The sequence below is a fragment of the Artemia sp. Qi Xiang Cuo genome, chromosome 14, assembly GCF_049724085.1.
Source record: "Artemia sp. Qi Xiang Cuo chromosome 14, ASM4972408v1, whole genome shotgun sequence".
Taxonomy (NCBI): domain Eukaryota; kingdom Metazoa; phylum Arthropoda; class Branchiopoda; order Anostraca; family Artemiidae; genus Artemia; species Artemia sp. Qi Xiang Cuo.
Window position 1 is genome coordinate 60,328,345 of NC_142807.1, and position 14,385 is coordinate 60,342,729.

A 14,385-nucleotide genomic window follows, 5' to 3' on the forward strand; every position below is an offset into this window, starting at 1 on the left:
GGCTCATATTTAAAACACTTATTATTAGCTAGTTGAAATGCGTATGAATTTTTCATTTTTAGACGTATTGCAGAGGTAATAAAGATACATTATGTATTTTTTCTAACTATTGTGTGTTTTCTAAACAGAATGGCTCATATTTAAAACACTTAGACTTAGCTAGTTGAAAATGTGTATGAATTCTTCCTTTTTATCCGTTTTGCAGAGGTAATAAAGGAATATTTTGTATTTTTTCAAACTTTTGTGTGTTTTCGCAACGGAATGGCTCATATTTAAAACACTTACCCTTAGCTAGTTGAAAATGTGTATTAATTGTTCATTTTTAGCCGTATTGCAGAGGTAATAAAGTAATATTTGATTTTTTCTAACTTTTGCGTGTTTTAGCAACAGAATGGCTCATATTTAAAACACTTAACCTTAGCTAGTTGAAAATGTGTATGAATTATTCATTTTTACCCGTTTTGCAGAGGTAATAAAGTAATATTTTGTATTTTTTCTAACTTTCGAGTGTTTTCGCAACAGAATCGATCATATTTAAAACACTTACACTTATCTAGTTGAAAATGTGTATGAATTATTCATTTTTATACGTTTTTCATAGTTAATAAATTACTATTTTGTATTTTTTATAACTTTTGTGAGCATTTAGGGTTCTCCTATATGCTGAACCTGAAAGTGTGTGATTTCAGAGAAATTCTTTAAGCGTTTAGGGTTAACTTACCTTTTTTAAGGATGAGCATTTAGGGTTCTCCTACATGCTGAACCTGAAAGTTTGTTCCCTGACCTGTTGGATCTGAAAGTGTAATTTCAAGGAAATTCTTTAACCTTTTAGGGTTAACTTACCTTTTTATGGGTGACTATTTAGGGTTCTCCAACATGCTGAACTTGAAAGTGTGTTCCCCGGCATGTTGAATCTGAAAGTATAATTTTCATGGCGATGGACTATTCTAAAGAATAAAAACGGTTGAGACTTAAGATATTTATTGCTTAAACATATTTAAAAACATTTGAAAAAAAATAATGACACATTTAAAAAAAAAATAAAGAAGCTTAATCCATTTGATATGAGGAGGAGCAAGTTTAGGACTTTGGATATCTGATGCATTTTTCCATGTAAGGTATCTTTTCTGGTATCCATTGAGCGAAATATCTAACTTCATCTTCTGGGTCATGGACTGAATGCAGGTATTTCTCACATTTGAAGTCTTCTAAATTGAATAATACTATGTTTTTATCACATTTTTCTAGTAAGAGTTTATCAGTTGGCACGTTTCCCTTAACAAAAACAGCTTGCACACCGAAAAAACAGCATATTTCCTGAATTTCTTCTTGTACATGTTTTATTTCATAGCCATTTTCATTATGTGGTCGTATGGTTTTGGTGTAAAAGCCATTTCGATTTATAAAATTTAGAGTAGGACTCCATCTGTTTTTCTCGTACTCTTACATATTGTATCTGATGTTCCATTTAGAGCAATGAATTTCACGTCGTTGATTGTCTAGGAGTAAGAAAGATGCTTCGAAAATAATTCCAGTTGAGGAATATTTCAGACCAATACATTCTGTGTCAATCATACCAAACATTATTATATCTTAAAAAAAAGTGCTTAAATTAAATAAATATGTAATGTTTCTGAAACTATAACAAATACAGCTCACTTTCATAGAATAAACTGAGAAGGAGGGAGTGTGTTCAATGATCTCAACTTGAAAACTGTGAAAATGATTGGCAAATAAGTAACGTTTTACATTTCAGCAACCGCTCCACTGAGTAAATATTTGGAGGGGTCAATTTTCTGAGGAATAACTCAAAGCATTGTTATACGAACATTCAGTTTGAATACGTAAAAGGAGATTAAAGCAGGGTGTAGTAGTTTCTATCACATTTAGAAGGACCATGGATCAATCGCCTTGTGGAAATTTGCCATATGTAAACAGAAATCTTTGTCGAAAGCAGCCTAAACTTTGAAAATCATAATTTGATTATAATAAATTCAACTTTTCACAAAAATAACTCAATGCATTATTATACGAACGTTCAGTTTTTTATTCAAGCGCATATGTCTTACTACCTTTTATTCAAATGATATAGCTAAAATCTCTAAAATGTCAAAGAGAGATGGTTAGACACTGAAGTAAGAAACAATTATCTTTTCATTTTCTATTTTTTTACCATTAAAAGCGTTAACCCATTCCCCAACAAAAATACCGGATACACGCCCCCTCCCCTAAATTTAGAAAAATTGTTATAGCTAAAATCGCTAAATTTCGAAGAGAAATGGTTAGACACTGAAGTAAGAAACATTTATCTTTTCATTTCTATTTTGTCACTATTAAAAGTGCTAACCCGCTCCCCAACAAAAATCACGGAGTCATGCCCCCCCCCCCCTAAATGTAGGAAAATTATCCCACCCTAAGGCTACCCTCTCATTGGGTTAATCATGCGTTTTATTCAAGCGAACTTCAGACGAGGAAACAGTACAATTAAATGCTGTAAACCGTTAACTCAGTATATTGTCAACAATGTTTCCCCATCACTAAAATATTGGCAAGGGTTTGTAAGATTGAAAGCTATTTTAAAAATATCCTTGCGCAAATTACGGGATCCATATGTGACAGATAGATAAATGGGAATAATCTCTCAGTTCCTTCTCTTAAAACTTTGTGATATTCAATTGTGAAAAATAGGGGATTTTGAGTTTCAAATGGTGAGCATTAATTGACTAGAAATTACCCATAAGAATTACGGCTCACTGAGCCGTTCAATATTCAGCCTATACAAGTCAGCCTAATTTCTTATTTTTAGGCGTTTCTGTTCTTTTCTGGTTTTAATCTGCATTGAGCATGCTTTGTTTGATGTATTTAAAGTATTAACGGTATTTTTATCTTTCCATATCCTTTTACGATAGCTGGTATTTACCCTACCCCCAGAAAAAACACCCCGAGGAAAATAATCCCCACGGAAAATATCCCTGAGAAAAGACATGGAAAAATATCCCCTCCCCCCACCGAAAGATATCGCATCCGTTTGAAACTGAGAATTACGGCTCACTGAGCCGTTCAAAAGCCGGCCTATATAAGTCAGCCTAATTTCTTATTTTTTGGCGTTTCTGTTCTTTTCTGGTTTTAATCTGCATTGAGCATGCCTTGTTTGATGCATTTAAAGTATTAACGGTTTTTTTTATCTTTCCATATCCTTTTACGATAGCTGATATTTTCCCCCCCCCCCGCAAAAACACCCCGAGGAAAATAATCCCCACGGAAAAGATCCCGGAGAAAAGACATGGAAAAATACCCCCACCCCCCACCGAAAGATATCGCATCCTGTTGAATCTGAGAATTACGGCTCACTGAGCCGTTCAAAAGTCGGCCTATATGAGTCAGCCTAATTTCTTATTTTTAGGCGTTTCTGTTCTTTTCTGGTTTTAATCTGCATTGAGCATGCCTTGTTTGATGCATTTAAAGTATTAACGGTATTTTTTATCTTTCCATATCCTTTTACGATAGCTGGTATTTACCCAACCTCCAGAAAAAACACCCCGAGGAAAATAATCACCACGGAAAATATCCCTGAGAAAAGACATGGAAAAAAACCCCCTCCCCCCACCGAAAGATATTTCATCCTTTTTACCCTTAGTATTCCGGCTCGAGGAGTCGTTAAACAGCCGGCCGATTTTGTTTGTAGAAAATCCCCCCGAATTCTAAAAGGTGACAATGTACCTCGTAAATCACACATCGAAGTAGAGATATGAGATATGGTTCTTTTTAATTTATCAAATAAATAAAAACTTGTTTTTAGTCGCGTCCTTTTGAATCTGTGAAATCTTTGGAAACTAAACTGCTAACGAGCGGGAAATGCTTTAAAAAGGGTCAGAGCTAATTATAGGCCTCGCGCCGGAGAGCCTTGTGTCAGACCAGAGCGAGCTAATAACAACAGAGCGATGGATGTCTCAGTTAGTGAAAAGATTACAATTGAGAAAAGCCAAAATTTAACGAGAGGATAATTATTTCTTTTTGCGAGAATTTGGGGTTGTAAAACAATGGTGGGAGGGGGTTAGGGTAAAAAGAATATATTTTATGTTTTCCATTGATTATAATGATGTTTGTATGGTTTGGTGGGGGGGGGGTGAGGGGTTTGGGGTAAAGGAATATATTTACGTTTTAGCTGATTATACTGGAGGATGTCCAAGGAAAATTCGTTTGAAAATAAAAATGCACTTACATTGCTAATTGCGGCTGCCAAGGCCTCAAGCTCATCAATTATGTTAATTGTTCTATTCATTGTCTCACAATACTTTCTGATAATTTAATCACCTTGCATGTCCGTTATATTTGAAATCTCAAGGGTGAATTGTTATGTAACGGGGAAAACCATATGTAACAAGCCCTCTGATTGGCTGAGAAGGGGGATGTAACCGACTCGCTGATTGGCTGAGAAGGAAACACGTGATCTAACTGTTTCCGGGAAACTCATAAAATTTGGCTTGAGCAACAACAACAAATAAATTGACCTTGACATTCGCTGAGAGCGTGCACTTATAACTACAACAACAAATAAATCGACCTTGGAAAAAGAGGTCATTGACCCCATTAACCACGTGTTCTCCATATGGACTCTTTGCCCATATATGGTGCCCCGTTCGGAGTCAATAAGGCCCTTCTACTTTGGTGCTCTTTTTAAGAGCCAAAGTGATCAGAAGGTTAACTGCCCCCCCCCCCTCCTGCCTCACGTCGTCTTTTCCCGAGATGCAGACAATAGAAATTTTCAGATAGCCATTTTGTTAAAAATAGTCCAAAGATCATATAACAAGGCTTTTGTGGTTGTTAAAAACCACCAGAGTCTGGTGGCAAGGGTAGTAAGTTATACCCCGGGGGTATTTAAGATTTTTAAGGAAGGGATGATTGTATAAACAATTTTTTTTTTAACAAAAATTATCATTTTTGGCAAAACCGCTTTCAGGTGACGAAGTCTCTCCCTTTTACTTAGTTTTTTCAAGCAACATTTCACCATATGGTGAAAATAGCAATATAATCAATATTAATAATTATCAGAAACAGAGAAAGTAGAAAAAACAGAGAAGACCTAGTTAATATAAATCAACCTTGAATAGAAAAAGACAAAGTGTCTAAAATATAAGAAGAACCCTGAATGTGGCTTTAAAAGAAAGGGAGAGAGATATTAATTGGGATCGAATTCCAAAGTGAAAATTCATGCATAAACAGGGCCGCTGAGTGGAAAAGACTCGGCACGGGGTTAAATACCTTTCAGGTTTTTTTTTTATAAATATATATTAGAAGTGGGATTGAGCTGTGTTAAATTGGAACTCGCATTACTTTGAATACGAGTAAATACAATAAGTAATAACTTTATAAATGTAATTTAAGCAAGAGTTGTTTTTTTTTACTCGTATTGTATCCTGGAGACCTTATCTAGGGATCCAGTTATTGTAGTGGAAGATTTTATTGATAATGTTTTAGAGCTACGGAAGCTATGATTTCAATATGTTGAGTGCTACTGTTAGATTTGTTAATTTTCTTATATATATTTTTCTCTGTCTTTTTTGGTGTATATGGCTACTAGCGTTAATTGCATGTATATATATATATATATATATATATATATATATATATATATATATATATATATATATATATATATATATATATATATATATATATATATATATATATATATATATATATTATCTAATATATGTTCAGTGGGATGTTAGGAACGAGGCGGAATGTTCAGTTTATACATTCTTCTGAATCGAACACTAGAAAAGCAAAGTTCCGATTTCATTACATTCAGAATATCTATACTTATCGGATTTTTAGAGCTGCTTTTAGTTTAGCTACGTCCCAGGCCAACTTCCCCTCGTTATTACTGCCCAGATATACCCCGAGATTTTATGCAAGAGTTAGTTGTTTTTATTGGCTAGTATCATTTTCTTGCTCATTTACCATTGGTTCATAATGCCAAATAAAATCAACAAACTATAAAAATATAAGAAAATATCAACAAATAATAAAAATAAAAATAAAAAAAATATCAACAAACTTGTTTTTTTCTTTTTCTCTCAACTTCCTTTAACGACACCCTTAAATACCTGCAAGTTCTTGACAGTATCTAATTGTTTTTTCTAGGTTTTTAATGGATTTATTTGTAGAAGCGAATTGTTATGACTGGGGACTTTTGTTAGCTATCGCTTTGCGTGACGTTTCTGCTGTTCTCCGTGTGATTAGCGAAGTCTTTCGAGTCTGCTCTAATAATGACGTGCCAATGCGGCTTCGAAATGAACTTCTTTCACTAAAATTCTGGGTAGATCAGCATTGGTAAGGCCATATTTTATCCTACTGTGTTTTAGAACAAAGTTTAAGGCACCATCAGGTGCACCAACAATGACATCTATATTAACGTCTATATATGACATCTATATTAACGTCTATATATGACATCTATATTAGTTGCTTGCTTCAAAAGAAGCTTGTTTTATTTGAATTCCTTAAATCAACCTTTTCTACTAGTTTTTAGAATGATGTTTGTGGCACCTTAGCACCCAAGCACAAAAGGTGACAGAAATCTAAAAAAGAAAAGAACAGAGAAACTATATCAGTCGTCACGACTGATATTAAATTTTTGAAAAATTATTGTTTGTTAAATCTTTAAAAAGCTAAATATTCTTTTATTGCAAAACTAGTACGATTTGAAAACTTTCTGCTAAAAAATCAAAAGTAGTTTATATTAAGGTCAAAATTATAAATACACATAATGTAAACATCGCTATCAACTCCCACCCCATCATCTTTAAAGACGAAAACGTTATTTTGTTTTGTGGCACATATGGGGTTATGGGGGGGGGGCTAGTTGTAAATAGGTTTTAGCCTCTAGAATAAAGTATTTTGGTTGTTTTATTAGTTTGAATAAGCAGTAAATTGTACTTTAACGTGTACATTCGGAAAGGGGGGGGGGGGACATTTTCTTATGCTGTTAATATTAGCTCACTTATAGCTATCATTGGGCTCTGCTCAAGAAATCCAGATGGTGCTGTTGCTTATGAAAAAGAAAAAGAAACAAAACAAACGTAATTTTGTCTAATTCAAATGTCTGCAAGTAATGTAGAATGAAAGTTAAGTAAATTATTTTAAATGCTGCTGCGGAATAGTACATTGACAACTAGGGGAGAGCAAGTAATACATTGTTTTATTTGTAGTTTGTTATCCAATTGGTTTTTTAAGCCAATTTGAGCCTTTTTGAGCCATCATTCCTATTTTCCGGCAAAACGGATGACTTAAAATGGCGTTTTTTTTTTCTTTTGCAAAAGTGCACTAGAGCCATTTTTTCCGCACGTAGGCTAAGTTATCTTAGCCTATAGTTATCTTAGTTATCTAGACCAGTTGATTTCTGTAACGTACACAATTGAGAGGCTCTTGTATGCGGCGTAAAATTATTCGTTACTTCAGTTCTCTCCGTGTTGCCTACTTTTAATTTTAGATCAAGTAAGGCTTCATTTTTCTTCTTTTTTTTTAGTATGAAATTTTTTAAAAGTATTTTAGCTTTTTTAATTTATTTTTTATTGTTATTTAATAAAGTTGTTGTTCCTTTTCATTTACTTTTTATGTTATTACTTGAAAAAAAAATTATTTTTTTATATTAGAAACAAATAATTTCTAAGACCACACTGGCTAATCATGATACAACGAAACAATAATAAAAAAAGAGAAAAACGAGGATTATACAAGCCAGTGAAACATATGAAATAAAATGCAAATATTTCGGTCAAGATCTCCGTTTGACCGTCCTAAGTGCAGGATAATAACATCAAAATTACTAATAAAACTCCATGGATACAATAAAGAAAAAAAAAAAAAAAAAAAAAAAAAAAAAAAAAAAAAAAAAAAAAATTCAAACCTTGAAACGAAACGCAACTAAAATTCGAAGACCCTCTCCATGTAACGGTGAAAGGGTAACTGAGGACGGTCAAGCGGAGGTCTTGACCGAAATATTATCATTTTAGTTCATATGTTTCACTGGCTTGTATAATCCTCGTTTTTCTCTTTTTTTATTATTGTTTCGTTGTATATTAGAAACTCCCTGGTGTCTGTCATTCAGCTGATTCATCGGACATTTATCTCCCTATCTGCTCTTTCTTCATGTTGAACATACTTGTGTGTATATGTAGTATCCAGTATGTAGAACATACATATACATTTATATAGTACATTCGACTACTACACAGTCGAATAGTCCATATGTAGGTGAAGTATATATTGTCGAAACTGTAATAAATATGGTCGAAGTAAGCAAAAAGAATATATAAAAGGTTTTAAAATACACCTACATAAACCAAAAGCTAAATTAAGGTACAAATACATGGTAATGAGAGCATAAAGAAAGACTTACCAAATTGACCAAGTCAAATACAACATAAAACACAACATGAATGACCCGTAAGAACGTACATCTACTACGTGGTCGAATACTTTATGTATAGGCTAATTAATGATAATTGAAACTGTACTATATATAGTCGAAGTAATTAAAAAAGAATATAGAAAGCTAAATAATTTGTTTTTTTAAGTGTTGGATATCGTCCAGTCCTTGCAGCAGCTACTAACCACATTTCTATATGTTTAAAATCTGTGCCAAGAATAGCAGAAGTGGACAATCCCATTGAGCCATTAACTTCAACATTGCTGCCTACGGAAGGTCCAACTTTACCACCCTTACTTGAACCTGCGCATCTAACAAGGAGTTTTAGCGAAATGGCATTTGCTTCTAATAGTAATAGTGTTATTGGTGCTGTTGACGTCGAGACAAAGAGTCTAAGTGAAGGAAAGGATTCCCGATGTAGTATTCAGTGAAGTAGTGGGTGCCTTTTAACTCTACAAGTGCCTCTTTCATTTGAGCCAACGCTAAAATTTTTTTGCACCCGGATTAATTTATTATATAATTTAAAAGATCGTTTAATTAAATTAATCAAGCAATCACAACAACAAATTTAATTAAATCAAAAATAATTAATCGTAGTTAAATATATTAAAACCAATTAATTAAAATAATCAAGCCAGTGAAATTAATTAATAAAGTTTAAATTAATCAAATTAAGATTAATTAAATTAAAATTGATTTAATTAAATTTTATAACTAATTAAATTAAAATTTATTAACTATAGTTACAGCAATAACAATTGTATGTGTTTTGATGAGCTCCTCGCTTTGTCATGCCCATGCCACGAGAAAATGTTTCTTAAAGTTTTTCAAGCAGGCAAAACCGGTTATTTAGGTCTTGATTAATTGGCACTAATTTTGCTAGACTAGTGGCTTGATTTTATCACTATTTCCTACTTAATTGACACTATTATTGTTAGATAGTACCAGTGGTAGCAGTTTACCCTATTGCTTTGCAATGCAATCTTCAATATTATCTGGTATCCATTCAGTTAATAAGTCGATAGAAATAAGATACGATAGAAAGCCCTTTACAATTCATTGCGATAATTTGCACCTGTCCATCTTTTTTAATTTCCAGGGATGTCAGAGTAATAAAATCTTGTCCCTTGAATCCTCCTAGGTCCATTTATAAAAACTGTGGTTTTCTAAAAGAAATTCTTGGTTATCTCAAAATCATGAAGATTTAGGGCTCTATTACATTTTCATAATTTTGTCGATTCCCAACGACAATTAATTTTATTTGGGAATTGGTTCCCAAAGAAAATTCAAATAAAAGCTTTATCTTCAAAATCTGTTTGGTGCCATGTGCTTTTCCGTCATTTTCTGCTGATTTTTCATCGGCCTTTCTGGCCGATGGCTGATAGGCCTTTTTGACCATTTTACCCACTACTACCAAAAAGTGCATAACCTGCAAAAAAGTGCAAAAAGTGCATATGGAGGTTTGCTTCAATAAAATTGGATTTCTGATTTTTTTATTTCTGATTTTTTCTAGTTTTTTGAAGATGTATTTGAAGATATACATGGATGTATTTGAAGATATACCTAGTTTTTGAAGATATACATTTGAAGATGTATATAAGGTTTCCACTTAACCCATTCAAAAAGTCGGGTTTCATTTTCACTTTCTTTTTCGCTTTCATTTTTCATTTCACTTTCATTTTCGCTTTCTTTGGTACTTTAATGCTTTGTACACCCTCACTTAAAGTTAACTTGGGAGTTAGAATCCTTGAAATGATATTATGGAATTTATGGAATTTAGGGTATTTTATGGAATGAGTACGGCTGTGGTAACTCAAAAGGTTTTTTGTTACATACATTGTCACACTGAGATACCACAAACATTCCCAAAATCCCTAATTGCGAATTGCGTTCCCTAAATTGCAAATGCTAAGGAATTTTTCTGATCTTGAAAAATGCATAATAAAATATTATTTACAGTTGCAACAGTGACATTTATAGGAAAAAAAATTACCGTTGACAGTCAGGGATGAAGCTAGTGTTTTGGGTTTGGAGCGGGGGGGGGGGGTATATAAAGAATGTGCCAACAAAATTGTACAGTGTGCTGACAAATGCGGCACATAAGCTAAATTAAGACGCCCAGGGTTCCAAAGCGTTAGTACTCCGTTCTGCCGCCTTTGAACTTTGGGAGGGGGGGGGGGCTCCCGCCCCCACCCCCTCTTAGCTACGCTCCTATTCACAGTTACCACTAAAATTACAATTTATGGTTGAAGCTGGGATACGACGTCATTTACAAGTTCGCTAAGGGTGTGTTGAGATTTGGTAAAGGTGTTTTCTCCCTGGGAATATCCCCCTCCCCATCGGATTAATCCCTCCATTTTCCTCAAATGTAGAAACCAATATTTAATCCCTTTTGATTTCTGGGAATATTTCTAGTGTAAGCTGTCATTGAAAGTAAAGAGCAACATTAAACTCCAAAATTAGTAGAGTTTTTTCCCTATAGAAGAGGAGCTGCCCCTTCCTCACCCCCGACATCCTCCTCGTGGTGGTAGACACTTTGGGGGATGCTCATTCGGTCGGAAATTAAGGGTTCTAGTCCTTTTCTATAAGTCGAAAGTGACAGGAGACCAACCAGCTCCTGTCCTAAAACTGTTTTTGGTGTCTGGTCCTTTTGTTACCTCCTAGGGCATGTGGTCGACATTTAGAGGTACCAATTTTGTACTTTCTCTATGGCTGCTCAATTATGCGTGCGGGGCAATTTTCCACAGGGAGGAATGCCGGCTCCTGTGAAGATGAATGTATACGACTATTGTGACCTTGTTTTGACTGGTTTCACATACATTAAGACTCTATTTTACCTTTATTTTCTCAAATTTCTTTGAATGTAAGATATGTTTAAATTTGTGAATAAAACTAAATGCTCTCCCCCTTCTTTTATTCGTGATCTCGGCATCTAAAAACAGCTCCTTGAACCTATCTTCTTGAGGAGTATTTTAACAAAGTATCAAAACAGATCAATGGTTCGGTTCTAGATACTACAACTATTGCATAAAAAAAAACAGATTAATGGCTAAAGTATCAAAACAGATCAATGGTACGGTTCAAGATACTACAGCTATTGTATCAAAAAACAGATCAATGGCTAAAGTATCAAAACAGATCAATGGTACGGTTCTAGATGCTACAACTATTGTATCAAACAACAGATCAATGGCTAAAGTATCAAAACAGATCAACGGTACGGTTCTAGATACTACAACCATTGTATAAAAAGAAACAGATCAATGGCTAAAGTATCAAAACAGATCAATAGTACGGTTCTAGATACTACTACTATTGTTGATAACAGATCATTGCTCCACCAAACTACCGAAGCCAAATACAGCTGTACACGGTTCTCCTACACTTCAATCTATTCAAAGCTTCATTATTTACCCTCCCCTTTGACGTTCCAATTTCCTTTAAGTTCTTTTTATGACCTCTTTCCACCCCGTTTAAAAACTACCTACTTTTCGTTTAGCATCAAATAGACGGCCAGAAAGAACAATTAACTTGTTCCTTTAAAAGAAAATAAATTACAAGTCATTACTGCCCTTTATTTGGAAACATGAATCCCAATTCTTGTGATGTCGTTCTATAAAATCTGTTTCCTGAGTAGAAAAACTACGAATTTTAAGCTTTTTTTTTTGGCTTCAGCTTCTAAGCTTTTGTACCATTTCTTATTTTAGATTTATGGCAAACTATAAAAATTGCTCTATTCCTGGAGTGGTTGGAAAATTTCTTTTTACGAAATATGCTATGTCTTTTGCACTAGATAGGCTATTTGAAATCTAAAACAAGATCTATTCAAATTCTGATTTGTATGCTATTGATTGTGTTGTACAACATTCTCTGAGAAGGAGAACGCAAACCTTCCAATTTTTAGTTTTCGTTAAACATTAACCAGGGGGCTGCCAGTTCCAGGACTTTGGAGCTCAGGGAGTGGGTCAACTTATCGAACTTCATGATTTGAATCTCGGGCTCCCAGAGGTTTAGTACCAATTCCTAAGCTTCATAGGCTGACTTCCAGAACCTCTACTATGTATACCTATTTATTGAGGCTAATAGTCTCTCGCTAATATCTAAACACTCAAAAGTTGAAGTTCTACTTTTCAGGAATATTGATCAACAGAAAAAAAAAAAAAATCAAAAACTTTCGATATTGGTGCTTTGAAATAAAATAATGTTTTACTTTCTGAAAAGAGACTCAAAAATGAATAACATATGAACTCGGAAAGGAGGATGGAGGAGCATATGGAGGAAGTCACTTTATTTTGAAATTTGGGTAATAGTTAAGACCATTGAACCATTTGATGGAAGCCCTAAAAATTCTGAAAACGACCTTAAAACGATACTAACTCATCTCATTCCTAAATGCACATTGCTTCACTTTTCTCCCCTCCCCCTAACCGATAAATATTTAGCCTATCCTAAATATTGCCATTATATTTTACAATTGTGCCATTCTTTCTTCGCCACATCATTTTCGTTTGCTCTTGTAAAATATTAGCGTAGGCTACTGTAAAGTATAATGACAATATATAAAGGGGTATATACATCTCCGTTGAGTGGGGAGGCGGGGCTAAAGTGAAGTAATGCGCTTTGGGAATGAGATAATAAGTATTTATGACTGTTTAAAGTAGTTTCACAATTCCTTAAGGTTTCCTCAAGTGTAATAAATTAACTGGAACCTTCCCAGGGTAGAGCAATTGTTATATTTTTCAAAAAAAGGAAAGTCAAAAATGGCACAAAGTCAAAATCTTTAAATTGGTAGTTTTCCTGCTCAAGAAAAACTTCAGTTTATTCTTGGGTTTACCTAATGATGAATGAAGGATTTTCTCAGGGGTAGTAGTGTTTGAACTTGCCCGAAAACACATTTTCATGCCACTATTTTCCTTTTTTGTCAGAAGGTGATATTTTAGTCAATCTCGGGGGAAATTCTTCCTAAATCATCACGAATTGTTTCAAAGACATACCAATTTTTGTATTTTGCCGAAATTGTACGTCAATAATCGAGTTCAAGAAGCTGTCATCGGTGGCCGGTATATTAGGCCAGTTTTTTTTTTTTTCTATGAACGAAAAATTGGTATTTAGTTTTGGCAGGAATTTTGAATTACGTTAAATTCCATGAAAAATTATAAAACAAAGATAAATCCTTGCCTGAATGTATGTTATATTTAACAATTTCTGAAACTAGTTGTAATTTTACCCCTTAGTTAATAGACTAATCCTTTTATAGGACAAAATTAAAAATCGTCCCTTTTTTAATTTCCATGTTTATATTCCTGACTTTTCGCCTTTTTTATTAGGTTTTCTTTTGAGATTTATGGAGAAACAAGAATTTTTCTGAGTTTCTCGAAATTTGCAATAATTTTGAGTTTTATTTTACATTATATTGTGAGCCAGTTTAAAATGTTTTATGTGAATGTGAATTAATCTTAGTTTCTTTATTTTTAGTTTTATTTCTCCTTAAAAAGTGATTAAATGCCATGTGAATAAAATTTTTAGGTATATTATTTGTGCACTAAGTTATCCTGCAATACTAAGGTAGTTTTTTAGCAAGGGCGTATCCAGGATTTTTGTTCGAGGGGGGTGCGAAAAAACTTAAAAAACGCATCAAAAATGTGTTTATTTGGATTTTTTACGTTTTTACGAGTCGGGCAAATTGTTGGATGGGGATTGGGGTTCAAACTCTGAACCCTCTGGATACGGCCTTATTTGTGAGTTATATCTTTTTTTAGTGCGCATTGCCATTTTACTCTTTAGTTACTGTTTATCAATTGGAAATAATATATGTTTTTTCTGTTACTAATAAAAAATTCTGAACATGTTGCTATCACTGAGTAAAAACATTTTCATCGATGATAAAGTATGAAGGCCCGCCAGGAAGGGGGACTTATTGTCTAAGACACCTTCCTTTACGGGGAAAAGTG

The 14,385-nt window shown here is 33.8% G+C and overlaps 1 protein-coding gene across 1 annotated transcript in view; it reads left to right on the forward strand.

Moving 5' to 3' along the window:
* The window catches only part of Rich (Guanine nucleotide exchange factor subunit Rich), a 163,860-nt gene extending 151,935 nt beyond the window's left edge, over positions 1-11,925 (forward strand). The window contains exons 21-22 of the mRNA XM_089100826.1: positions 6,148-6,336; positions 8,583-11,925. Of these exons, the coding sequence (XP_088956952.1) occupies positions 6,148-6,336; positions 8,583-8,865 (472 nt within the window). The 3' untranslated portion in view covers positions 8,866-11,925. The remainder of the gene's footprint in view (positions 1-6,147; positions 6,337-8,582) is intronic.
* Positions 11,926-14,385: the final 2,460 nt, after the last annotated feature.